Below are 24,243 nucleotides of genomic sequence, written 5' to 3' on the forward strand. Positions count from 1 at the left end.
CCTTGAGCTCACAAAGCCCCCACCAGCTGCAAAGCACAGATAGCCCCACAGATCCATGCCAAATGCACATGGATCCTCAGCAGAGACCAGCTGCAGTGTTACATTCTGCAACTTCACAGAACAGGAGTTGCTTAAACAATTTTCCTTCGGCCAGGCACCACAGAATAGCACAATTCAAGAGTTTCAGTCTTTCTTTTTAACTTCTGTCATTCTGGCTATAGTGCTTAGCATGGCAACTGGCTTTATTCTACCCTAAAGCCCCAGGAACTCCAAATCACAGAACCGCTATGGAAATTAAGCGTTACACCTTTCCCAGACCACTTCACAGAGCCTCCTCCTCTCTTTCATTACCCTATAAAAGTCCTTATCCCTGTAAGAAAGCAGCACACCAAGGATTAATATAGCAAGTTTTTTCCACAGCAGACAGAAGAGATTCCCCTTGGGTCACCATCTGCCCAAGGTTCAAGACCTTTCAGTGTCTTTTGATGTTCGTGATTCAAGTAACCAAGCAGACAGCAGAGCTGCCTGAAAAGAAAGCCTGTCCCTGCCATTTTAAACCCCAGTTTCAAGTAGCAACATCCTCTGGAGTTCAGAACAGTAACTTGGAAAGATCTACTAATTTTATGATCCTTTCATGTTAATCTACACGTGCTATCAAGAAAATGTAAAGAATTCCATTGCTTCTAAGTCTCTGGCCATTCTTAAACTTCTGCTTTAAGTTATCCAGCTTGAGCAACCAGTCAAAATAACCCTGCGCTCCCTCATGCTTCTGCAGTCCCTCTACCCCAGTATAACTGTCACTGCAGTTACGCAGGCTTTTTCAGGAGTCCTGGCTGTTAAGCAGGTCCCAGCAAATATCTCTGAAGAGCTCTTACAGATGTTTAGCTGTTGTCGCAACTAGGCAAAAGCTGTTGTCACCACTATACAAAAGGAAGGCTGTACTGCAACACGTCCAGACCTGTGTGTGCATAGTTTAACAAGATGGCTCACACAGTGCTAAGCAGAATGGTTCAGCACTGGAATTTTGCCCTAAGACACTAATTTCTGTCTCTGTTCTCTGCCCAGCTACCTATTTAAAAAAACTTACTGGAATATAATGAGGTCTGAGATCTCTACTGTACTGCCAACTGTGGAGAAATTGCTGTACCCAAAAGGAAGGAACGGGATGCTATACAGACAGTGATTTTCCTGAAGAAATAGCTAAATCTGGATCAAAGGCAATAACTAAAGTGCTAATAAGAGTCTGACAGGGTTTCAAGGGTATAATACTATTGAAGCTTCTTGCGATTTATAAAGATTGGACTTTTGCAGAGAGTGATGCTGCTGACACGTTTATGTCATATCATTTTGTCTCTTCCCACCTAAAGGAAAAAAGTCATCAATGCAGTGAAACATCTGGAGTGCCCTTTTCGAAAAATTTAATGTACACATAAGGCTATTTCTAATTTTTACTTCAGGTTTACTGACTTAGCTTTTGAAAACAAAGATAATCAAAGTGGAATTAAACTCAAGCCGTGGGCTTCATGTCTCTTTTACAGAAGAGCTTTCTGGCTTTCCTTGTTGCAGTGGGCATCATAGTGACACTGGGCGATGCATACTGCTTTTCTAAACACTACAAGCCAGGGGAGGCCAGCAAAGGTAAGAACAGGGAAGGGCCTCTTACTTGATTGTTCTGTGGTAGCTCAGCTCTATGCGGAGCTGACAGTAAGGACTCAAAATACAAGGGAGGGGGGAGATGTCACAAAGACATGAATAGGAGGGTCCTGCATCAAGTTACCAAAAGTAGGGAAAAACAAAGTCTTCCCTTGGACTGGATATGGTTGCAGCAATATTATTGCTGTTGGTGGTAGGTTTCTATTGCTCTTCCATGAATATATATATATAAACACACACATGAAGCTGATGCAGGAGTTGAGAGTAGTTCTGAATAAAGTCTGGTGCCAGGTGGCAGACCTGGCTGTTTGGTTGCGCAGTTAATCTCAGATCTGTCACACTGAAACTATTTTTAACAAGTGAAGAAGAAACAAGCTCAGGTTCTCAAAATAGTCCAGGTTACTACCTGGAGAACAAAATTCCTTCTTTACTGTTGCTGGGAAAAGCATTTTCAGAAAACTTGAGATAATTTTTAAACTTTTCAGCCTTTATGTGGAACTTCAAAGAACATGTTTTGGTCTGCTGCTGTCTTATGCAGGGTGTATCCTGGAAGGAATACTATACCACTTTGGAGAGATTGCGAGGACAGAAAATTGCTTCAGATGCAGCTGCAGCCGAGAATCAATGAATTGTTGTTCCCTGTAAGTTTGAACTTCTTGGTGGCATCATTGCCCATAGGAATCCCACAGCTTTCCATTTGGTGGGGATAAGTGAGTTTCTAAGGGCACAAGAGAGCCTTTCTCCTCACCCATATCACAGAGCGAGGGCAAGCCACATCTAGCTCTTGATCATTTGGATCCTTGGCTGTGTTTACCTTAGCTCACTTTCTGCTGACTGGGAGCGGACACAGGTCCTTCCAGACACATCCAGTTGGTGCTTGCCTTTAATTTTTAGGAACTTGTGAACCCCTCTTACACTGCAGTTAGGTCTTCCCTTAGCAGGGACAAGGGGGTAGATAGGAATTTGTTCCATAAGGGACTTAAGTGAAGCTCCTTTAAAGGGCTTATGATGATCTAAATCCCTTTCCAGAGGTGTTTTTCTCCACCGAATATGCTGACCCTAGAGTGACAAGGCTCTGCTCTGAAGTATTTAACTCCAGCATGCTCCTTTCCTCTTATCCTACCTTCTCAAAGGGCCGAAATTACTTGATTATGACCATCATCTTTGCTCAGGTGACACTCTATAAGGAAACGGCTACCACATTCTAAACAGGCAATAATGAAAAATTAATGGAAAGAGGTAGAACATGCCAAGACCATGCTTGTGTCACACTGTAGAGTGCTGTGCTAGAAAACCCTATGCTAGTTCTGAGTATATTGGTATATTACACAGTGCAGTGCAGCAAGGCATCATTTGAGGCCCTGGAAGCTGTAGCTGTGTGGCTCAAGCTAGGCAGGCTGGTCTTAGCTATAACTTCAGAGATACCTCACTCAGCATTAGTTCAAGCTATAATCACTGAAACATTGAATATTTTATTGCTCTCAGACTAACATTTGCTTTCTCTTTGCCAATGACAGCTTTCATACTCCTATTGGTTATGACAAAGAGAATTGTAAAGCAGTTTTCAACAAGCAAAGCTGTGACTATGACGTGGTGCAGAAGAGTGACCCCTCCAAGGCGTGTTTTGTCTATTCTCGTGTGGGCTAACAATCTGCCTGCTCCAAACCTCTTTGCACTGTCGAATTCCTCCCTTTCCTACAGATGCTTTGCCATCACAGAGAAGCTCAAAGACATGGGAGACCTGGTAAGAGAGAGTACTTCAGTAGCTCACTTCTAATCTCCTAATTGTTCTAATACAATAAACGATGCATAATGAAATACAACGTCTCATTTCTGTCATTACTTGCAATGGTATCACTGAGCTTTTTTGAATACAATAAATCCAGATGAAACATCCAGAAATGCTTATAGTGCTGTCTCTTTTTATGTAATAACATGAGGCAAAGTCACCTTCTAGGTCTAGGAGAAAGGAATGCATTTGCCCAACTACACTGACATGCCGTGCACCATTGCCCTGGCACAAGCCTCTTTCATGCTTTGCAGGTTCTGTTCTAGCCAATGGTCAGAGCAGGCATTTTAGCTCAGCAGATGTCAAAATCCATTATTATTTGGAAGGGATGCACTGTTTTGGGCATGCTGTACAATGGCTCCTACTCAGAGCACACAGGGGACACCTGTACTGCTGCAGGAGTATAGGCAAGACATGCTGCTAACACCTGTGACCTCTGAAAAAACAGTGAGGATGGAAGATCACCATCCTTTTTCACCTTTTATTTTTCTTTCTCTTCAGCAATGTCATCACCCAATGGCAGTGACTGTTCCTTTCCATTGCCCCCTCTGACCTGCTGCCAGGTGTCATCCCCCAAGCCCTGCTCCTCAAAGTCTGTACACACTACACTGCATTAGTGGTTCTTGCCTACACTGAAAAAGATCTAGATCGGCCCCCTGGAAACATGGCAGCAGAGCTTAAGGTACTAATAAAAAGCAGGCGCCTTCTGATTCTTCAGTATAAAAATTCCCCACACTCCCTGGGGAGAGAAGTCCAGCCAGTAATGGGCATGAAAACAGAATGTCCCACCTGGCAATTGGTAATATCCTACATCTGCCCACATATAGGAGACCAGGCAACAATACCCTATAAAACGCTGCTTCTACATGGTCTCTGTTCTCCAGAATTGAGTATTAAAAAAACCACAACAGTCTGCAGTTAACCATTGTATGGTTTGAAAAGAAAAAAGCCTTCCAGGACAAGCAGACTGTTTAATGATGCTCCATAAACACAGGGAGTCTGTTGTCTTGTAAAAGTACAAGGTTACACACAGCTCAGCATTCTTAGGGCAGGGATCCTCACTTGGCCCAAAATCAATTGTCAGCCTATATTTATTCAGAGGGGTACTAGCTTCTTGAGATGACCCGTCTCAAGCTCTGTGAGCCATCAGTAAAATCAGAAGGATTTAACATGGCATGTTTTCTCTGGCTTTGTTTTTGGTAATTTGCCTATGAACATTGTTTTAAACTTGCTTATGGCTTCACTTAATATAATTCCTTTTGGGAAAAAAACCCAAGCGTTTGCAAGCACTGGTATTATGTACTTCACTTTTTAAAGTTCTCTGCACTGCAGGCTGGATATCAGTCAATTACTCTGTGTTTCTGTACAATTCACTCCTGCAAGTCCAAAAAAATGTGCATATGCCTTTTAAAAATCTGACTTCCATTCACTGATTTAATCATGCCATTCCTCTAAACAGCAGCATGTGTTAAATGAATGTTCTCACATTGCTTAAGGTCCTAAGGTAAGTTTTCTCAAAGAGTTTTTGTATCCTGCAGAACAGTTTTAAAACTTGTCCTGAATGACTTTGCCCCTTTTCTGCCAGCTCATACCAGGATTACACAGAGCACAGCCTCAACTGGTACATGAAGGAATGTTCCCTCTCAGAGAACAAACAGCTGCAGCTTCTTAGGGGAAGTAATATTTTGACCATGGAGATCCAGAGACTTCCTATCTAAATAGCTCACAGTTCCTGGAGAAAAATCAGTCTTCATTATCTTTTTTTTTTTTTTTTTTTAATCCTAGTTTTAAAAATAAACATTTTCATGGCTAACAAAAATGACTTAGAGATGCCTCATGGATTATTTTTTAATTTGAGCCACTGAGAAGTGCATGCATCAAGATTAATATCCAGTTTGCTGTAGATTGGAACTGCTCTATGTGATACTGGAATTCTTTCAGTATAACAAGTTTTTCTCTACCAGAGTCTTACAAATTAAGACTACTTCTTTCTTCTAAAACTTATGAAGATTAATTATCTCATAAGGTCACATTCATATTCATAGTATTAGTAGTTCCTCAGTAACACTTCATGTTTTAAGTGATTTACAGTGCTTATTTTACTTTTAAATTAAATAGAATTTCATTCTATTTATTACCTTATTTGGAAATTTATATATTTATTTATAATTCGGAGCCTTATTACCTCTTAGAGTCCCAAGAGCTTCTGTAGAATCTAGGTACCGGTTTTCTTACAGATGAAGACAACTTTCTCAGTGCAAGAAGATTTCTGGCTTGCTGACAGCACCAGTAAAAGCATGAGGAAGGGAAACAAGAAATCTAGTACAGGCTTTGGATCTCATGCTTAATGTATTCCTTAAAGTTATGGGATTGGGAAGAACTAGTACATTTGACCAACATGATTAGCACATCCTTCCAGAAGTTATCCATGGGTGGGTGCTCTGATTCCTGTACTTAAAGATGAGCTACTCCAGGACACCTGATGCTGCTGAGAACCACAGAAAACAGGGACCCAGGATAGCCGCCTTCATGTGTGAGAATAACAGCAGTCCTCCTCTGCTGGGGAGCCTCCACATTTGCCAGATAGGGACGTTAATGTAAAAAGCCAACAAAGATCCTACCCATTTTGTGCAAGCAACGCTGTTGTTAGTACAATAGGTCTGACACTGAAGGCTGCTTGCACACTACATTTTCAGACTGCTGTGACTCGAACGAGAGCTGCATGATTCCCAGTGGAGGACTGACAACTGCTGTGGTTGCTCCTGTTCCAGGGATGGAATTGACTGCTACTCCAAGTTTAGTTCAGAGCAGCAGTGGGGTTTTTTCTCCACTGCCCTGATACAGAGTAAACCACATCCCTTCACACAGGGGTCCCTGGGGAATGACCACGACCCTTCTCCCACTCAACTCATATCACAAAGTCATGCATTAACCCAACACCATCATCACCAAGCATGCAAGAAGTTCCTCTGACCAATATAGCTCATGTTTAAAAAATCATTCTTGACTAAAAAAGGAGACTTAATTCTTCTTGGGACTAAAATTTCAGGCAAGATACTGATTCAAGAGAGAACATGTAGTTAAGAAATTTCTGCTGCTCCTAACCCAGATTTTCCTAAAACCACACACTGCCCCTCTTTTCTCTGAGAAGCAGCTTGAGACACACTGGCCTGCTTGTAATTCTTCCTATAGTGACATCCACCACCCATGCAATTCTTTCTCCCTACTGTGGCTGAAGAGAAAAAGCAATGATATTGGAGTAGCAAATAAACACAGCAGACATCCTTTGGGTATAAATCAGATGAGTAAACTACAGCGCTCCCCTCATCCTGCTTAAGCAGCAGGCTAAGTGACATTTGAGCTGGGAGCTTTGTCTGAGCTCCCTTTTCTGCTCCTGAACACCTCCTCAGTAAAGCCTCTTAATATTAAAAGTGTAGATACCGTCTGAAACAGAAGCTGTTTACTTCTTGGTCTCATAGCCTCTTTGTCTTTTCCAATGACAGCTTTACGACACCAACTGGCTGTGATGAAAGGAAGTATGTAAGCATTTTCAACAAGGAGACCTGCAATGGTAAAGTAGTTGAGAAAGATGATCACTCAGAAGATGCTCAGTCAACAGTGAGTACTTTAACAGAAGAGTTGTGGATTTGGGAGATATTTTTTTGTGTTAAGGTTCTATTTCTCAAATTAAAAAACACTGAAAAATTCAGCTACTGAGTGAAATCTACTCATAAAACCTAACGCATAATAAAACTGAATACCTACTCACAAAAGACTCCCTTGGTTTCTCTGTCTTCTGCTTGCCTGTAAAGAAAGAACTGACTTGTTCCTTACTTGAGGTCAGAAATTAAAGCAGACAGTTTTAAGTGTCGTCAGTAGCTATTAATTTTAATTCTTCTCTAGTCACACTCCAGTGCCAGGGAATATATACTGTGATCTAGGCACGGCTGTACCTTGAAGCTAACACAAAATTGGACAAAGCATCAGAAATTCTTATTTGCTTCTTTAAGGATGGAAACCTAAAGTATAACAAAAAAAACATGGGGAAGAAATGAAAAGCAACTTCAACATCTTTCTGAACACTCTCTTTTCTAGGACAGTGACTTATATGGTGATATTTTATCCTGTATGACTCCCTGGATCCTGCCCGACGTACCAACTGCAGGAACCACCAGCTACCCAGTCTAACCCAGCGCTATGCTTCCATTGCATGTTAGTAAAAACATTTTTTGTTATCTTTTACAGCAGTGGCCAGCCTGAGTTCCTGCTGGGCTTTTGCCTCTCCAAGCTTCACCATGCAAGTCTTAAGTAAGCTTGAACAAAGTTTTACTTTCCTTTTTAAGACTGAGTAGGCATATGCACCCAAATTCCAGAAAAAGCCAGACTTCCAGTACTCCCAGCATGATCCAGTCCTATTTAACTGCATTTTAAATCCACCCAAGCCCATTTCTCCACCATCTGTGAAGACTTGTTATGCTATGTGGATCTACGCTGTCTGCCATACAGAAGTAGGAAAGATTAATTTCATGTCTAATCCAAAAAAACCTCCAGCAATCAGTCTGCTCCATGTTTTGGCAGTGAGACAGATGATATTAGCTCTTGCATCTGGTTTTGCAACACCAGAAGCACAGCAGGGATTTGGCTCCCATCTGTAGCCAGGAGCCTAGCTGTGGGAGGATGACAAAACCCTCACAACTGAGAAAACAGAGACAAAGTGTACAAAGCTCTACTTTGCTCTCCCCACTTTTACAAAGTGATGTTGTCTTGGCATTTTACTACATCAACACAAACAGCTACCGTCCCATATACCCCTCCACTCCCAAAGCTTTAGATTGTAACACCACTAGCTCCACATAGTGGAAAGGAAACATTCACATAAGAGTGTCCTCAATTATCTCAACATGTTAAAGGCTTAAGGGGCTCTGCAGAACCTTTAGAGGCAACACAGCTCAGGCAGAGCAGAGGAATTTTTGTGCTCTCTTACCCCTGGTTTCCCTCTCTCCACCTGGCAGCACACAGCTTGCCTACTAGCCCTGCTAGAGAGAGAGGCAGTTTCAGATAGCTGGCCCACCACTCCAGCAATTCTTTTAAAGGCAAGTCTTTTCAGTACTGCAAAGGTGTTCTTGCCCTAAAAATGAAATCTGGTGCTTAGCCTACTAACTACCAAATCTTTTAAACCAAACACCAGAACACACACATAAATCTGATAGAAGTTTTCCTATTAAACAGTGTATATCATATAAAACTTAACAGTTTTGTACCCATTCATGTTTTGTTTCCATTAAGATTTTTACCCCGATCTTAAAAATAAAGTCCAACCAAAACAATTCTAAACAAGGCAAGTGTATAACTCAATTATATTATGCATACCAAAGAAGCTAGATGCTTGTGGTTCACATTCTGCTTTCTGCCAATTTTAAAAACTTAGATAAACTCAGTTTGTGACAGTTTTTCTTGTTCCCTTTGCTCTTAGTTAATTCTTTTGTTGGTATGCAGGAAAGTTTGCACTGGCATCTTTTGGAAGCCTGAAAGTTTCTGTGCCAGTCTATTGTTGTGTGCATGTTCCCCCGGGCCAAGCTGTGTTTTATTTTAGGGCGAACTGGCTTTGTAACAGGTATTTACATGAAACTCCAGAACCTGCGAGCCATACAACCAACCTAAAACACTCAGCAAGACTGTGTTATTTAAACACTCCTCCCCACCCTCCAAAATTGTGTTTCCACATTTCATTTATTTCAGCATGTCTCAAACACAGACCCATGCTTTTTACACTTCTCCAGGGCTTCAGTGCTCTTACACAGTTGATATTTCAAGTAGATCTCCATTAAGGAGCACTGATAAACTGCAGTCCTTTGTCACTATAAGATGATAACCTCCTTCAAAATATCCCAGTATTTTTTCCACTGTAATTCCAGAGGCTTCTCCCATTGCTGCCCTGTCCTGCTAAAGGTGCAGCAAATCTAGAGAGGCAGAAACAAGCAGGTTTTGTTTAACAGCTAACTATAATGGCTCGGGGACAGTGAAAGTATTCATGCCTTAAGCTGTATAACACAGAAGTCACTCCAGTCCGCTGTACAACAGACGCTGGTGCCGCTGCACCCCTGATAAACAGCAAACTATACTCTCACTGACAAGGGCTGGGTGCTTTTGGGAAAAATATCAAGTTTCATGAAGTCCTTGATTTTCCAACAGCTGCACACACATTAGGTAGGGTCTTGCCCAATAGCTCATCCCCATGAGTTCAACTAAAAATGGAGGCAACCTGTTGTCAGAGCCGGAAGGAACATCACTTTCCCTTACTAGCTTCTCTAAAACAGATTGACATGAACCATTTTGAAATCAGGTCAGATTTATTCACATGTTTTAATCTAATTTTGAAGCCCACCATACTGCTTAGTCATAAGCAGTATGTTGATATAGCTTTGAATCAGGAAACACAAGGTGAAGAAATAGATATCCAGCAGATCATGTCTAAAGCCGCTAAAGGCTACTGAAGAAGTGTTTTCAACATAAGCAAGTTTGAACCAAATTACGATTTGATAGCCGTCAGAACCCTGGTGATCTGAAGCCACCATTCAGGCACCCCTCTGGTTCAAGGGAGGACCACAGCCCAGACCCTCCAACCTCAGGCATCTCCTCAGGAAACTCAGAATCCTTTTAATCGGCAAAAGCTTTCCAGGGCAGAATTGCTTCCTTGGATTGGCACAAAGTCACTATTTCAGCCAAGCCACCAACTTCCCCGACAGACCCAGGAACTAGATAAACAGGGAAAGGCAGTGCTGGATGTTCCTTTCATTGCATTGGAACTCAAGCTAAAGAGACCCATACATTAAGTACTGCCATACTCCCACAGCCAGTACGACAGACCCCAAGGGAGAAGGTACAGAGGGAAAGCAGCAAGCTGCCCTCATGGCCGTGTCTCAGGGACACTCAACCTTCTCACCCATCACAGCCATCAGCCAGGCAAGCTGGACTAGGACAAGCCCCAGAGGACGCTTGCTTAACACTGCAGCCCCAGAAGGTAACTAAATTTATGTCCGCACAACAGAGAATCCTCTCTAGTCCTTTGTTACCCATTATGCCATAGAAAACCTTGCTTGTCTCAAGAGGAAAATTCCAAGCAGCTCAGCAGGAACATAAACAGAGACAGGCTGAGCCTCTGCTCTGATACAGATCCCATAGACAAGTCACTCAATATTACAGGCTTTCACAAGAATTTTTTTCTTCATTCTCAAGTTTGCAATCCAAGATGCTTTAAGCTGCTGCTATTTTTTGTTTATTTGTTTGTTTTCAGGAAAAAACAAAGCACACAGCACACAATATACATTTCATGTTAAGAAGGTAGAGCTACCAGGCGTTTCTGGCAGCAACAGCTTTGGTTACACTGCACTTCAGTTTCCTGTTTTATATGTGTATTTCATGCATTTATCTACCTGAGAAATAGCAAGAATTATAAGAATGTTATTAATATAGTTTTTTGTCTCCAAGGAAGAAAGGATAATTATATAAACTAATTATCTTAAGTAAGAGAATAGTTTAGAATCCACCATGCCCTTCAAGTCAGAAGTTGCTTGTTACATTTCCTCACAACTGTATTCTTATTAGAGATATTACACAGTATAATATTTACCTCTCCTCAAAAAACAGCACGAGACTTGTCAAGAGTTACAGCAGGGACAGGGCAGAAACAGGTCTGGCCTCTAGTTAGACCAGACCCTAATCAAATGGTTTCAATTGAAGTGAAACCAAATTCATATCAAAGGCTTAGTAGTGTAAGAGCTATACTGTGTTTTCACCTGGTTGCCTCCAATTACTAACAAAATCAGTTTGAGCAAATAATTCCCTTCAAATAGAAATTAACTATTTTAAGGATTATCAGAAGAAGAGTATTTTCTTGAAGCATTTAATTAGGTACCACAACTGTTTTCCTGCAGCAGAACCACAGAGAGCACAGCCTACCAAAATCAGAAAGTTAACACAAAACTTGACAACTGCACCGCAAAGCTAAAAGCAAAGTACAGCAGAAGCTCAAAGCCTCTTGCTCAGTACACACACACAAAATAATAAAAAGGAACTTGCATAAATCAGATCTGCTAACACAGCAAACAGCCACCAACTTCTCTGCAACAACAGATCCCTCAAGAAACCATGCTTATTCTGCCACTGCTCCTTTTATCCCAAAACCTCTTCCAGTGCAGCTTTGCTTCCTCTAGTTGTTTGCAATCAGTGGAAGATAATGAGTTCAGCCATACCAATCAAGGTGTCTAATGAAATCCAGGTGTGCTGAAAGAGCCAAGCTAATGAAATAAAATGCAATTCATTATGCTGGGAATCCTCTGGTAACTTTTAAAACTTGTTATGCCTATGCTCCAGTTCAGTAAAGGATTGAATCCCTGCAGCCTCTGATACAGCCACAGGGATCTGTGCTGGTTTTCCTGACTGGTTTTGAGATGCAGCCTCACGTACTGTGTGTTGCAACAGTCTAATGGCACAAAGACCTGGACACCTATAGCAGGATGTGTATGGAAAGAAATGTCCTCATTTTAGTGGCAGAAACAACACTACTATGGATTCCAGCTGTGTTAGAGGCAGGGCACGCATATGGTGAAAGAGAACTGGAACTTTTTCTTTCTTTGCCTCCCTTAGTCCTTAGCATCACAGTTATTGCTGTCAGGAAGGGAGCTCTAAGTGACAATCATCCTGACTGTTATGTTCGTTTAGGACTGAGGCAACGCACAGCTCATTTCACTTCTGCTACCAAAATGGTGCTATCTGGTCGTGGTGATGTGCCTCTGTTCCCCATACCTGGCTTTGCTTCAGCAGCTGAGAGCTACAGCACTACAGCTAGTCCCTGCAGGTCACTAAATATGGACAAAATAATATGTGTCTAAAATAATTGAAATTATAATAAATCAGTCTGAGAACAGTGGACTTTCCACACTGCTGCACTGTATGAATGGTGTGTTCCATACCTGGGGGCGATCTCCTCGTACAGGTCAGCTGAACAATAGTGCCCTGCTGCCTTGCTCAGCATGTGCCCTTTCCCCGCTGTTCCTTGATGGCCTGCCAGTTCTGGAGGCATGGCTTTCTGGGGGTCAGGCTCTTCCACTGACACCAATGTCAATGTGGAGTAACTAGCCTGTCTGATGGAGTTTCTTCAGATTTACACCAAAACAATGGAGATCAAGATGCCAACGTACGTCAGTGCACAAAACAAGCCTTTGCAAGCCTTTTTGAGGTACCACCTTCTGATTAACGATCAGGACAGGTTAGAGTGTCCATTGGCACCCAGGGTGCTCAACATTTACATCACCTCCCTTTGCATGGACCATTGTTTCCTCACTGCATATAAATACACACTACTTCTCTTTATGAAATGTGAGCACCTCATGCAAGTATGGTAAGTTAGCAGCTTATTGTTTGTGTGTGTATGTACACTGGAAGTATTTTTTATCTGAGTTTATTTGGAATAGTAGGATTCATCCTTAATTCTGTGTTAGTCTGCTAGAACTTTGAAAAAGCCATCTAATTTTAAAGATTCTTGTTTATTTTCTAGAAATACTTGCCGCTTTTTTGCTTGATCCTTCTCTTCTCAAGGACTCTGTGTGATGCTCGCTGTTACTTCAGACCAGCCAGCAAATACGGTAAGAACGGCAAATACATTAGACATCCCTAAAGCATTAATTCGGATTCAAAGCCCTTTTTTTTCTTAGAATTGTTGGAAGAGTATAATACATTCTTTGCTGAAGAATGATCCAAACAGCTGTATACTGAAGAATCAACCCACCTGGAGGCATCTCTGGGCACACAGAGAGAGACTCTATCCTGTTCAGTAGTTACCCTCTGGGCTGATGCATAACTGAAGTCCTGGCCCATGTGGTAAAAAAACATGTACTTTTAAGCAGCATTGACTAACCTGAGGGCGGTACCTGACACTAACATAAAAGCAAAGACAACACAGCTGGTCTTTAAATTCACTTTAGTACAGCAAGATGAAGAATTGGAGAGGAGGGAGAAATTAAAGTCTAGACCTGTATGTTGAATATGAGAAAGGGCAGAAAGATCTGACCGTAGCCGTAAGCTAAGGCATTTCTCATGTCCACTGCAACAGCAGAATAATGCTTCTCTGGTATGTGGTTGCTACCAGTTTATCATGCCATGTAATATACTCATGCACTCCTCGGGAACAAAGGCATGGTGTCTTTTCTGCAGAACACTGGGTTAGATTCTTCTCTGGTGTGACTCTACAGAAATCAGTGCTTTGATAAGATTGTGGTCTGTCTGTTGATAAATGTCCATACTGATCTACTGACTATCATTTTCTGGTGTGTACATGCAGGGTGCCTTTCAAACAGAAACCTCTATGTTTTTGGTGCGGTGTGGAAGACTGAAGATTGTTACCAATGCAGGTGTAAGATGAATGCAATGATTTGCTGCAGCTTGTAAGTTCACGCAAACTTTTTTTATTTTTTGCTTATTCAGGAGCTGATTGAAATGTTCAGACTTAAAAATCCTCACTGAAAGCACGCACTGGAATTTCATACTTGCATGAGCAAAATCCCTCTTCCTGTTTCCCAGTTAGCTCTCATTGTGACCAAACAGAATAATCTGGCAATCACATAGATTTCTTTGTGAAGAAACAAAATGAAACACAGTTAAGGTCTTTCCGGCACACAGCTCTTCCTCATCACCTAGTCCTTTTTTTGATTCTGACACTAACTGTGTCCATGGTTCCCTTTGCCCTCTGTTTTCTTCCTCTTTCTGTTCAGCAGTTTGTCTCCAGATACCTAAACACACCACCACACGCATATGTGTGGGTTTCTGCAGCCCTGTATCAGACCAGTGGCCTGCCTGCAAATGTCTAATGAGGCCAGAGCTGCTCCACATCTTTCCTGTGCTGCCAAGAACCCACCCTTCCTGCTCATCAAAACAGGACATATGCCCTGCTCTGATACTTTGCTTTCTAAATCTTACTTGTTCCTGCCTCATGGATGGCAGGTGATATCCCAAGGAGAGCTGTGTCTTCCTTGAATGTAGTAGTGTGAACTGAGTATCTGCCAAGAAGGCTGGCAAAATTCTCCTTGAGGTGAGGGAGAGAGTCCCATAAGGGTTCTGTGAAGAAGGATGCAACGAAGGAACCCTTGGTGGTAAATATTCCTGGCTGTCCTCAGCCGTAGAAGGGAGGGAGTTGGCTTGTGCTGAGAAGAGACTCATTAGGGAGGTATTCTTCTTGGGGTGATTCAGCACTCTTTAAATGGTTTGTTATTATCAAGAAAGTCTTATTTGGAATGGGGAAGACAGAATTAATCCCTGTTTTGTCTCTGTACAGGAATTTATACTAATCTCTAATAGAATGACCAGTGGGAAACACATTTAAACCAGAACAAACATTGGGAAATCACTTCATCTGTTCAGCCATGACCAGGGATCTGTATCCCTCCTATGATAATCCATAGCACTTCTATTAATATTTTGTGTTATTCTATTAATGTTATCAATGAGTCAAACTGATCCATGATGTAGCTTGCTCCAGGATGCCTGTGGCTCAGTAAGCATCCTTTTCAGACCACGTCTTGGCCGTTGATTTTCTCTTTGCCTTTCTCAATGACAGGGTCATAATCCCCAAGAACTATGACAGAGTGAACTGTGTGGGCCTATTCCACAAGAAAAGCTGTTCCATCCGAGTGGTGAAGAAGACTAATCCTGACATAAGCTGCAAAGTCTACAATGGAGCTGATTAAAACCATGTGATGTATTTCTCCTCTTCCACACCTACCCTAGAAGTTGAACATGCTCTGGATCTGTCGCTTAGAAGAAAGCAGCAAGGCAGCATGGTTTCAGGAGGAACGGGTTCACCTCGTGCCTTTTACATCTCTAATTGTGCCTCATCTATCTCATTTCTGACACTAGGTGGTTTGTCTTAATAACACACACATTTGTAACCCAGCTTTGCCACAGATAATTTTGTGACTTTTTTCCTGTTGGGATCCAGAGCTAAATAAATTTTCACATATATCAAATCACTGCTTTTCCTTCTAAGTAGCAACTGAATGGTCTTGTTGAAAACAGAATTCATGGTGTCTGTAAATGTTTGTAAATCTAATTATTGATTTTGAAATTATCTAGCTTTTAGAGTAACAGGTATTATATTAATTGTTGCCAGATAAAGATTCATTATGCTATTACACTCATTGACATTCCCCCAAGGATGCGTGCACTAGAAGAATAGGATGAAAGAAAGCAGAAAACAGTCCTGTAAAAACCTGCCCCCACATCCCCACCCCGGTGCCTTGTGTAGGTCAATCCATTAGTGCAGATGCACAAGGGAACATATTCTCCAGGAGATGGCAGGTATATTACAAAAAAGGCAAGCTCATGCCTAAGCGTCCAACCTACTGCAAAGAAATGCCATATAAATAGCTCTGTAGCCTTCTGTACTGGGGTAGAATTTCCTGCAGTAATCTTGTTTGGATCAAAGTCCACTGACAAACAACCCATGAAAGCTGTTTGCACAGAAAACGCAGACTACAGAACATGTTTATTCTGTAGACTTCAGACACTATGCTGTGCCTGGTACGAAGTCCATGAATATGTGTTATATGAGAAATATCCTATAAAACATATTTAGACAATATTAAGAGCAATTATAACTAGAGCTCTATACAGATTAAAAGGCCCAGATATATCATTTGAGTGTGTTTTTTCAACTCTAACATGATAGGTGTTTTCTTCATCTGTCTTTCCTCTACCTTGCTGAAGTGTAGTACAACGAAATATTTCAGCTGATGGAAACAACAGCTTATTTTTAATCTCTGTTGTGGAAAACCACGTTCACATGGTCTATTTTCAAGTGTGGTGCTGAGCATATGTAAGTAGAAAACCTGCACATACTGAGGAAAACAGCTTACCAATGGTTAGAAGAAAACCCATCCATGGCTCCAGGCACTACCAGGAAGTCATTAAGGTGATTCCAGGAAGCAAGTAAAATGAGAAATATAATGGCAGCTTCTCAAATCTTTGGCCCTTGTGATTAGTTAGAACTAGCTAGTAGCAGCTCCCTTTGATGATATCTCCCTGTGCCTTCCTGGGAGTAACGGAGTGAACATCACTGCAGCTGGTTACGACCCTTCCAACCTGTGAGTAGCAGATACTGGAAGGACTCTCATTTTTCTGCTTGCTGAAGGTGGATCAGAGGAATTCACCCAGTTTTTTATATATATATATATATATATACACACACACACAGATAGATACAGATACAGATATAGCTATAAACATAGATACAGATGTAAGGGATCATACTATCCACTTCCCAAATGCTAGATGCATTTACAAGGGCCTTCCTAGGGGGCCCTGAGTAACAGGGCTACTTTCCTGAAGGTCTGAACATCATTTAAGCACTTCAGAAAAACTCCTGGGAAGATACAGCAGTTTCATAGCTTCCCCAAGGAAGGAGGGTTATGAACAAATTGGAGAAGGCTGAAAATGGTTAAAACATCAATTCTGCTTCAGAGAGAGATAGAGATTCTGACAAAATAAAGCCAAACCAGACTTGTGCAAAATACCTGCAAGGATGCTGTGTAGACCTAATAAGCTTGACAAACACATGGACTATGTACTGTTCCACGGTGCATTTTCTCCATATGCTTTTGTCATTGAATACCTGGCACTATTCTTTGTGGATGCTGTTTGCTCACTGTTTAACAGTGCCAGAGAGAGCAGGACTCCAGATGCTGGAACACAATTAGATTTGTTAAATGTACTGTAGGAGAATTGGCCTCTGAATTTCCATGCTCAGAGGAAGAAAGAGAGAGCATCAGGGCTCCATCAGTGAGGGCTGACATGGCCAAAGACCTGACACAAAAGCGCTGGAGGAGACCCTCAAAGCATCCAGAGTGCAGCTGTAATCCCACTGCTGTGACAATCCTGGTGCTCTCAGGGAAATGCTCAATTGCACCCAATGAGTGTTTGTTGGTAGGGGCCCTGCTGTCACCATCGCCACTTGCAGGAAGGAGTTATTTGGCCAGAGCAGAAGACTGCTTCCCCGTGCATCTGCACCCCCTTGAAACATGCTGTCTCCGTGGAGTCCAACTGTCTTAGGAAATAAACTGCAGAAAAAACAGGACGGTTCCCCAGTGCCCTCCTGTAACAGGAGCACGTGCTGTGGACAGAGAATGGGAGCAGGCCTCCTTATCACTCTGTGCGCAGCAGGGCAGCCCCATGCCATACCAGCTGCGGTTCCTTTACTCCGTTCCCTATCAACAGCAAACAGGGGTTGGTCCATGGGTTGCCAGAATCAATGCAAACCTACTGATATGAACAGAAACGGCCAATCTAACCAGCACATGACTAGCAATAGGTGGGACTACAGTACTTCCATGCTGCTTCCCAGTAGCAATTGTCCTGCATATAGAGGAATTTCCACCCTTATGCACCCTCACACACGTACTGCTTGTGCATTTTGTAAAAGCCTTAACGGGTCAGGTTCCTCACAGAGACCCTCCACAGGTACATGTTCAGTTATCCCCATCATATAGTGAAATTAAACATGGCTACATTCAAACCAGCCAGCTTGGGTACCAGCATCCTTTCCAGCAGGGTGCTGAACCAAGCCTACAGGACTTGCCTGGATGAGGAAACGGGCATCTGCACCTCTGTCTTGCTGCTGCTGTTCTCACTCTGAGCTAGCTCCAGTATTGTCGCCTCTGTGCTACAGGCTGGAGAGTACTGCATGGCAGTTCCAGCCCCACAGCATCACCCGGCTTACGCTCAGTGGCTCCTGTGTGAGTGTAGGTCCCAGGTACATGAACTAGTGTGGGGCTGGAATGACCCAGGTGCTGCTCCCTCATTAGCTTGTTAATAGTAAGCATTTTCACCCTGCAGTTTGACACGATGTGGAAAGACTATTCGTGCAGTAGGACTCTAATTCATCCCTATTCACCTCATCAAAACATGACCAGAATCTTGCTACAGCAGCTCATCCTAAAAATCTGTCAAGAAGAAAGTTCCAGATGCCACAGCAGAATATTGGTGCTTCGGTTATTTCCTGATCCCCGGGTAGCAGAGCACAGCAGTCCTTCAGGAACAGTGCTGCAGCTGTTCTCTGTTGACTTTAAGAAGAGAGCAGATGCTAATTTGGTGCTTGCAGGCTCTGCCTGAATGTCTGAATTGAGAGAATGAAAGTGGCACAGCATATCTTTAAGTGATTGAAAGGTGTGGAAATAAGGCTGGCCAAGGAATGCTGCAAGCTGAGGGAGACAAGAAGAGCAGCTTCACAAATCAAAATACCCCTCAGTAATAGGACTGTCTGTTTCCTAGTGGGTTTTGTCCCCTGACTTTCATACTTCGAACAGCAGAACAAATAAATATGTGATAAATAAATTAAGGAAGAAACAGAAGAGAACAGGCCAGCTAAATAAATAATTTCAGCTTTTCTGGCTCCAGTAAGATGGGAAACTTCCACTTCCTGAGGACCTGGCAAAAGGCTCAACATCTATGTGGGGTGGTACCTTTTTGGCAGAAGGACAGGCTTCATGTCCTCTTCCCTACCCAGATCAGAAAGGTCGTCTCCTTCTGAGGTCCTAGGGTGAAAGGGAAATTCTGGGATATGGAGTGCTGGTTCAAACTAGCTGGTAAATAAAGCTCCTGAAAAGGGGGATGGGAAAAATAATACAAAATAAGCAGCAGCTCAAGCATGCCCCGAAGAAAGAATCCATAACTAAGGACCGCTCTCCAGTTACATCACTCATTACAGATTCCAGTTTTACACTTTTCAGCACTGTAAGACATAAGAAATGCCAAAATACCCTAGGAAGACCTTAAAAAAATCCTGCTTCTGCTTTGTTTACTTCTTTAATGATGAAAGATGTCAGCCAAGCTCTTGAAGTACATGAGCCCATTTGTAATAGCTGGTACCAGAAAAAAAATGAAAGAAAGAATACCGCACAAAGGAAAAATTATTTTCACAGTTAGTTGATAAGAACTTGTATATATTTTGATATTGAAATGTTTAATTTCTGTTGACATACTATATGCCTACAAATGAAAACATGCATTCGCTGCAAGTATGTATCACACCTTTAGAAGGGCCCTGGAATAGCATCAGCCACTGAACTAAAGTAGTTGACCACGGGTTAAAACCCCCTTTAAGTAAAGACTGAAATTAGGTTATTCTGGTATAGCCCTTGGAAATACTCTGTATATTGAAATATTCTGCTTGTGTATTTTCCCAATGCAAAAGAAAACTTTGTAACTCTGATTTCTGCCTTGGTTTTTCATGAGAAAGTCCTGGGGAAAACCAAAAAAAAAATTGGCGCTTCTGCAAATCCTTCTTTTCCTCTATTTCCATTGTTCTCACATTTCTGAGTTCTTTGCCTGAGTAACAGTGTGCCTCTTCCCCTTTCATAATTTAAAGACTTGTAGCCTGGACCCTTCTAAAATACAATTTCAGAATCAGTCTGCCTGTGATGGAATGGAAAAATTGAGAAAACTGATACTGGCAACCTTTTCATACCTATAAGGCAAAATTCTCTTTGACCCCTACAGAAATCTTGCCTAGGGAAGGAGAACAGGGTTAGGCTCTGCTCCTGTGTTTTGCCCCTTTGCTTCAGTGGGCTTCCACTCCAGTTCCACTCGTCTGCACCACGGGTGCTTCAGACAGCTTCGTAGCTTCTTACTGGAGTTGCTATCCCTCTGAAACAGCCTTAGAAATTCTATGTAACACCAGAGGGAGCCAGAACTTCAAATTCGGACCATCATCACAGAGCAGAATTCATTGGCTAAGCTGAAGGGAGGGAAGGAACGAGGGCGGGGGAGAGAGGGCGAGAGGGAGAGAGATGTCATCCAAATTGTCTACAGAAACAGCGAGGAGAGCTTCTCTGCTGGATTGCTAGGACACAGACAACCTTACTTTGCTGCTACATTCCTTCTTTCTTCCAAGACAGAAATGTGCAGTGACAGCAGACATCTTCTCAGTCAGTAACAGGTAAGGATTTTCTAAATTATCTATTTCAGACTGATAAAAGCTCAGATCTCTTTATTCAAATTATCACTTCTGATTGTAAAAAAAAAAGGAGGTAACTGTGTTTGACAAATGGATCCAGTCTGAGTTGTCATGACAGGCCCAACCTTTGTACCTACGAGCAAAGCTTTGCAACCTTTCAGGGTGCAAGAAGGAGGTGGCAGCTTCTTGGGGCTCTTTGGGGCTCAAGTGTGCTCCCTGCCACCTTGCAGTGTGACAAAAAGCCTTCCTGGTTACCACTGGTCACTGGAAAACACTTACCTCCTAGCCCCTGAGACTTCTTGTTCCTCACCCAGCCCTTGCAGTTTCTGGCCACACACATCATGACACTCTCCATATATCCTAACTGGCTGTCTGCTAACGTGTCTATTACAATGATTTATGGATTCACCATCTCCTTTAGTAAAGGGTACCTTTGTAAAAATATTTTTTTTTTCTCTTGGGTACAGGTCAAGTCACAATGGCCTTTACTCTGGAGGAATTGGGGACTAATTACTGTTCTCCAGTCTGCTGACCTGCTAGTCACATTTTACCTTTGTGAGCTGGCTCCGTGTCTTTGGTAAGGTTGTTATGAATTTCACCAGAAAATAAAAGGTGGAGTGGGTGGAAAGGTTATTATGAATTTAAGCAGAAGTTGGAGTAGGTGCTTTTGCAAAACCTCCCTGATTTCTGCAGGATTGGAGAAGGTTAACTCGTAATATAAGTTCATAGCCCTTAGAAGGTATCCTTCTGAGAACATGCAGACGTGAGAGGGGAAAAAATACTCACTTTCCTGGGTATTTATACCATCCCCGGTGTTATAGACTTGTAACATATTAGTACACACAACCCATTCCATACCCTAATTATACAGGTTTTAGAAATTTTAACATATATAGCTTTTTCAATGACCTGAGACAGTTGCTCCCAACATTTTTGCAACACAGAGTTAAACAAAGATGAAGATTCCACCATTAAATTTCCTTGTGCCAAATCCCTTATGGATTTAACATTGCTGTAGGATGTATGTGCGTACTTAGTGGCAGGTTTCTTCTTCTAGTTAAGTGTTCCCTTCCTGGGAACCTGTAATGATAGCCAAATAATTTTTAACCTTTCTCTAGGATGTAAGGTTAAGCAGGGTAAATCTGTTTTACTGTGATAATGTCACTGCCAGCAAAAAGGGGAGTTGGTCAGGCTGTTAGTCAGTCACCACCACCTCTATTAATATCTGCAGTATGAATTTCAGAGTTCTCTTAAACCTTTCCACTGCTCCTTTGTTTCTAGTTTACATGAGGCAGATGATAGCTGCTTTACTCCAGATAAACACCATTAACTCTTTAAATAAGTAATACAATCACTTCATGTCTTTAGGAATCGCTTCTGTCAGGAATTCTTACGGACTGAAAGCAGCAAACATGGCTTGAGCAACTAGTTAAGTTCTAAGCTAGATAAGCAATTGCTTCTAAGTACCACTTAGAAGCCAAACACTACAAATACTGTTTTTCTTTGACTTATGTTTGATGTGGAAATCGATCCACACTGTCCATCACAACTATGGAGATAGGGTTTTGGTTCAGGGAGGGGATGATCATGATTAGCTTTGCAAGAATGAGCCGCCCTTTCCCAGTGAGCACATAGAACACGGCATCAGTAGGACTCTCTTGCTTTATCTGGCCTCCAGGAAAACAGATTTCATAAAGGTTCTCACAGGATGTCTTCAGGTCCAGAGGTGTCTCAAAAAGGCAGTCATGCATTAAGTGCTTGGGCACACTTACCGTCTAGCAGTCTCCCTGAAATCCACTGAGAGTTTAATTTTCTTCCCTGACCCATCCCTGCAGAATTCCCTTCCTTTTGAGGAATTTTTCTGGGAAATAATGTATAGCCCCCTGAGGTAAGTCTTTCAAACTGACTACTTGGCTTCCTTTTTTTGAGACAACCTCAGTGACATCTGTTAGTTTAGAAGGCCATGTTGTTCACCAAGACAAACCCTTCAAACCTTGCCTGTTCTTCATCCTCGCTTCCAACACAGGCAGCAGAGTGATGAATGCTTGCAAAAGATGTGAGGAATAGAACTTACACTAAGATTGAATCTGAAAGCTCCTTCTCTTTTTCCTTCTGTATCCTGTTCATTTGCTGCAGACTTTTCTGACACTTAGTTTTTAGAGAAACTGTCTCATGCTGCATCAATTAGAAAAGAAACCCCTTACTTTTTGAGCATGTTAGCTTTTGTTACTGACTGCTTTCCTGAAGTTCATTAAGGGTTCTGAACAGAATGACTCTTTCCTTTTTAAAAACAAAAAAAGCAAACAAAAAAACTATCTGACTTTTCCCCCACTCCATCAGCAAACTGATTTAGGAGACGTGCTTCTCAGTCCTACAAGCCAAGTAAGCATTGCTTCGCTCTCTGGAGGCAAAAGCTGGTTGTTTTAGCCCATAAAGTTTTTTGCTGTATTTCACTGGGTAATTGACAAACCTTCGATACAGTGAAGGGACTAACATCCTTGTTCCTACTGCATTGGTGATTCAGTATATTAGCTAACATTTGATTCAAATATCTAAACATTTAATGTACACATTCTGTTTATCTAAACAGAAAATGTACACTTAGACCAAACTGAATGGCAGTTAAACACCTTAAGATAACACACTGGCAGTGACTAACCTTGAGAATCTGCCACCCAAGGATACCATGACAGGATACATAATGTCACCGCAACAGTTATTTTTCTGTTTTTCTAGAACTTCTTTTTACATTATGATTGCCAGTATAAGAGATCCAGAGAACTATGGACCTAGGTAATCCAGGCTCTGACTTTTCCAAGACACCAGGTTGGCAGAGAGTTTTAAGTACTGCACAGTGTACCACAGGTTCCCTTGAGACACTGGACAACTTGCCTCCTTCTCTGAGTCACCTATGGTAAGAGGGTGATAGTTCCTTACTTACCTCTGGGCAGCACCATGAGAATGAACGCCCAAGAAGTGCTTGGCAGTCACCTTGTGTGAGACACCATGGAATGTGAGGTGTTAAAAGAGAGGAAACTCCTAACCCAACAGAAGGCATTGCAGAGCCTTCAGAGATGCTCTCTATCCCCATGTTTGCCATCTGCAATAAGCCACAGCCATGCTCTGCCTTTGGCGTTCTCCTTGGGAGTGTGCCTCTTAGAGCTGTGGGATCTGGCTCCTGCTTTTCAGGTGGCTCCGCTACTTTCTTTTGTTGCTTCACCATTAGTAGTTCTCAGTGGCGCCTCAACATGTCCAAAACTGTCTGGGACCCTTGAGAGAGCTTACTCTGTGGGGCACAGATGTTTGTAATAACTCAGCACACATTTTTCAAGCAGCAAGAGAGAACCATGTGTTTGTTGTCAAGGATACCGTAGCTAAGGACACTAGGCCGGGGCTGTAGTAAAAAAGCTCATGTGTTTGTTTACAGCAGAGTCTGTTTGTTCTGTCCAAATGCCAAGACTGAGCTCCTTTAGTACCAAATAATATTACAGGCTGCTGATCCCTTTGCTCTGTTTTATTTCTAGCATCTCCACTGGCCATCGATCATTAAAAGCTAAGGCACTGGCTTTTTCATTCCATATCAATTTTCACATTGAAATAGGCCACCGTACCCTCCCCATATGTGACTGAGCAATCCATACCTCATCATTGCCTCTTCTTCTAGTTCCAGAAAATAAATCAGTTTACAGGGCTTGAATAACAACACAAAAGTGAGTGGACCTAAAGAGTCATACCTACATCCACAATTTGGAAAGTTTCCTTTGTCCTCTAATCAAGATTTAAACTACTAAGGAAATGA

At 42.1% G+C, this 24,243-nt stretch overlaps 1 protein-coding gene across 5 annotated transcripts in view; it reads left to right on the top strand.

Moving 5' to 3' along the window:
* NPY4R2 (neuropeptide Y receptor Y4-2) overlaps nucleotides 1–24,243 on the top strand; it is a 43,962-nt gene that overhangs the window by 12,846 nt on the left and 6,873 nt on the right. Inside the window, exons 2-5 of one of the 5 annotated variants that reach the window (XM_080401732.1) lie at nucleotides 1,539–1,638; nucleotides 2,192–2,294; nucleotides 3,171–20,426; nucleotides 20,912–23,012. In XM_080401732.1, coding sequence (XP_080257858.1) covers nucleotides 1,539–1,638; nucleotides 2,192–2,294; nucleotides 3,171–3,300 — 333 coding nt within the window. In that variant the 3' untranslated portion in view covers nucleotides 3,301–20,426; nucleotides 20,912–23,012. Of the gene's footprint in view, nucleotides 1–1,538; nucleotides 1,639–2,191; nucleotides 2,295–3,170; nucleotides 20,427–20,911; nucleotides 23,013–24,243 lie in introns of those variants that run through there. The other 4 variants (XM_080401729.1, XM_080401730.1, XM_080401728.1 and 1 more) reach the window with 4 other exon arrangements.

Source organism: Falco punctatus (assembly GCF_963210335.1).
Source record: "Falco punctatus genome assembly, chromosome: 9".
Taxonomy (NCBI): domain Eukaryota; kingdom Metazoa; phylum Chordata; class Aves; order Falconiformes; family Falconidae; genus Falco; species Falco punctatus.